Raw genomic sequence first — 3,710 nt, forward strand, 5'->3', positions numbered from 1 at the left:
AACAGCGGAACAGTGGAACAGTGGAACAGCGGAACAGTGGAACAGCGGAACAGTGGAACAGCGGAACAGTGGAACAGCGGAACAGTGGAACAGCGGAACAGCGGAACAGTGGAACAGCGGAAGAGTGGAAACGTGTGCACACCCCTACATGCCTATGCTCTTTTCATCGGAAGTGCTGCTCGTTCTGCAGTCAGCGGGGTGAAGTGGGCCCTTTCTTTTTTTTTTCCAAAATTCTATGACGGAAATGGTGCGATTTTTTTTCCATTTTTTTTTTTTCTTTAAATGGCCCAGTGGGTCAGTTCATATGCTGCTCTTTCCTTCTTGCGCGGGGCGATGAAATGGCAGATGACAGGTAACCGATGGCAGGTAACCGATGGCAGGTAACCGATGGCAGGTAACCGATGGCAGGTAACCGATGGCAGGTAACGGATGGCAGAATGTGCGTAGCTACATGGGTGGGGCTGGACACCTGGAGGTGACCGCCGCGCATCAGGCTCCCATCCGCCTCTACACCCCCTTGTGGGATGGCAAAGGGAAACGACGATAAGGTGAAGTGAAGGCAGAACAAATGGGGGTACAACAGAACGGGGCACCTACAACGGGGGTACAACACAAGGGATGTTCCTCACGTTGGTATTCCTTTTGGGGGAGGGGGTGGCCCAACGATGGGATGAACTACGACTGTGCCAGCCACCACGGGGACGCCACCGTTTTGTCCCATTTTCACCGTCCCTTTGATCGGTAAATATGCGGTCGCCTCGTTCCTAAAACGTGAGTTACGAAAAAGGGAAGTTTTCCCTGTGTATTCCCATAGGCCCCTTCTCCCGTGAGGTAGCTACACATGCGCTTGGTTTGAGGCTTCAGCCTAGGGGGGAGCTACCCGGCGGGTGCCCGCTGTGTAAACGGTGTATACCCGACGTGTAACTTTCCGCCGCTACGCGTTCTTTTTACACCCACTGGTTGCTGTTGTATCTTTACTGCTTTGAAAAAATTGGACCTTCCCCGTGAAAGGTGTTCACAAGAATGATGGGGCGGGAAAAAAAAAAAAAAAAAAAGATGCATGCCGAGATGGCGACAGAAATTGTGGCCGATGTGACGGCGCTGTGCACGTGGTACAAAGATGCCGCGTCGCGTCGTGTCGCGTCACGCCACTCCGCCGCCCCACCGCTTATCTCATTCGATGAAGGGAATAAATTCGACGTTATTCATGTAGGGGCGGAGCTTCTCCGGCACGACGATGCCCTCGCCGTTTTGATAGTTTTCCAGGAGGCAGCACAGGAACCTCTGCGCCGCCACCATCGTGCCGTTCAGGAGATGCACCGTGTTCCTACTCTCCGTTTGGAAGTTTTGCAGAAACTCCTCGTGGTCACTTCCAATCTGATCATCCTCGTGGGGACCACCCCCATTGCAACCAGCCTCATTGCATCCCTTTTTCTTCCCCTCCTCTTTCACGTCACCAATTTTGACACTGGAATCGACGTACTTAACATTCAGATTGTTGCTCTGGTAGTCCGTGCAGTTGCTACAGGACACGAGTTCCCTGTACTGATTACTCGAAGGGAAGTAACCTTCCAGATCATATTTAATAGCAGCAGCGTTGTTCAGTGCCCCGGACACGATGCTAACGATTCTGTATGGGATATTAAGTGACTGATAAAACTCCTCACATGTTTTCATCATCTCTTTGTGTACCTTGTTGCTTGTTTGAGGGAGAGACACACAGAACTGCTCAATTTTGTCAAATTGGTGGACTCGCAAAATTCCTCTGATATCCTTTCCGTGTGCTCCTGCTTCCTTCCTAAAGCAGGAAGAGACGCCGGCATACCTCAAGGGTAGATACTTAGACTCAATCGTTTCATCCTTATGCAGTGCGCAGAGTGGCTGTTCGGACGTAGCAATGAGGAATAGGTCGTCTCTGTTTAGCTCGTCAGTCTGGGTAAGGTTCGGAGAGACGGGTGCCCCACTTGCAGTGCCTATTGCCGCTGTGCCTGTTGCCGCCGTGGAGGAGGCGATCCTGTAGAGGGTCTCCTCAAAATCATCCAACTCAGCGCATTCCTCCATTATATTTTTCTTCATAAAAACGGGGGGATACACAGGGGTGTAATTTTTGCTCACGAGGAAGCTTATCGCGTATTGCAAAATTGCGTTGTGGAGGAGGAAGCCTGCTCCGGTGAGGTAATAGCCCCTGTGGCCGGCCACCTGGATGCCCTTCCTGAAGTTGGCCCCTCCGATTTTCCTCAGCAGGTCGAAGTGGTAGTAGTACTTCTTCGTACCGTCGCTGCGGATGTTGCCGCCTATGCCGCTTATGCCGGTGCTCCCGTGTGGGACCTCCCTCTTGTTGCTCCCGCCATCCTTGGATTGGGCGCCCTTCCCGCTTCTGTCCCCTTCTGACGCTTCATCCGTGGTAACTTCGAACCTTTTGCACACACCCCAGGTGGTAACCACCTTGTTGTTATCCTCGTCATTCGAAGTGACCACGTCTTTGTTAAGCAAATTCCCGACCTTACTGAGGTACCTATTTCTCTGCTTGAGTAAGTCTCTTTCCTGATTCTGCAGCTGAGGGATTTCCTCCTTCATCGTTAGACTTTTTTTTTTCAATTCCTCCACGTCTGCATTTCTGTCTTGCTTCTTTTTGTTCCCTATTTCTTTATTCACTAAGTTAATATTTTTCTTTAACTCTTCCAATTTGAAAATACACTTCCTCCACTTCTCATCATACTCGATTACTTTATCAACGTTCGTCTCATCATGGAACCTCTTCCTTTCGGATTCTTTAATTTTATCGGGGTTGCCCCCTTTTTCCTTCCTGAATAGGTTGATGTCCAGCACCATCCTGGGTCTCTCCGGGCTGTCATGCGGCGGGTTAAGACGCAGCGGGGTAAGAAGCAGTGGGTTAAGACGCGGCGAGTTGAGACGCAGCCGATTAACACTCAGTCGCTTATGAAGCAACGGGGCGGTCCGCACTGGGGAGCCACTCACCTGGGGATTCCCTCTTTTTACGCTTCCACGTGCTAGCGCGGCACCGATGCAGGTGCACGTATGCATGTAACGCGGATTCTTCCCCCCTCCAAATGGGGAAAAAAAAAAAAAAAGAAAATTCTCTACGAAACTGCCCTACTTGGAAATAGTCTGGCTTCTTGGCACGGACACTTCAGGGGTGAGGAGGCAGAATCTCCTTCACGTAATATTATAATACATACATATACGTACATATATGTGCATATGTATAGGTATATGTATATGTTTTTCTTTTTTTTTCTTCCCCTTTTCTGTTTAACTTAGCAAAAATGGGGAAGCATAAGGAGGCACGTGTATCTATCCCTTTGCTGTGATACTCTTCCAAGGAGCTTCCAATCCTTGTGAGGCGGGTGCGGGAAGAGAATGAACAATTTTGTTCTATATTTTTTTATTAACTCCTGGGTTAGAAGGGCGGGGGCCACACAACTTTGGATCTGGCACGGCATCGCACAAGCCTTGTACATATCGATACGTACGCAATGCTCACAATTAATCTGCACAGTCTTGAGAAGAATTGCCGCCCCTTTCCGACTGTTCATTTCACGTTTTTACGGATCAGCAGAGGTAGAGGCAGGAAGGGCGCTCCAAACGTTTTCTTGGCTACTAACAGATGAGTGTATACTAAGTGCACCTTTTCGGGGATGGCAGAATATAACTCATCATCCATCACGCGGAGAATACGGACAAGGGGT

At 49.8% G+C, this 3,710-nt stretch overlaps 1 protein-coding gene across 1 annotated transcript; it reads right to left on the bottom strand.

The window, feature by feature from the left end:
- Positions 1-1,173: 1,173 nt before the first annotated feature.
- Positions 1,174-2,832, bottom strand: C922_04339 (seryl-tRNA synthetase; the record flags this gene model as incomplete). Its single annotated transcript, XM_008819922.1, has 1 exon — positions 1,174-2,832. The coding sequence occupies one exon, from the start codon at positions 2,830-2,832 to the stop codon at positions 1,174-1,176; it is 1,659 nt and encodes a 552-aa protein (XP_008818144.1).
- Between the last annotated feature and the right edge of the window lie 878 nt (positions 2,833-3,710).

The sequence above is a fragment of the Plasmodium inui genome (assembly GCF_000524495.1).
Source record: "Plasmodium inui San Antonio 1 unplaced genomic scaffold supercont1.22, whole genome shotgun sequence".
Classification (NCBI taxonomy): domain Eukaryota; phylum Apicomplexa; class Aconoidasida; order Haemosporida; family Plasmodiidae; genus Plasmodium; species Plasmodium inui.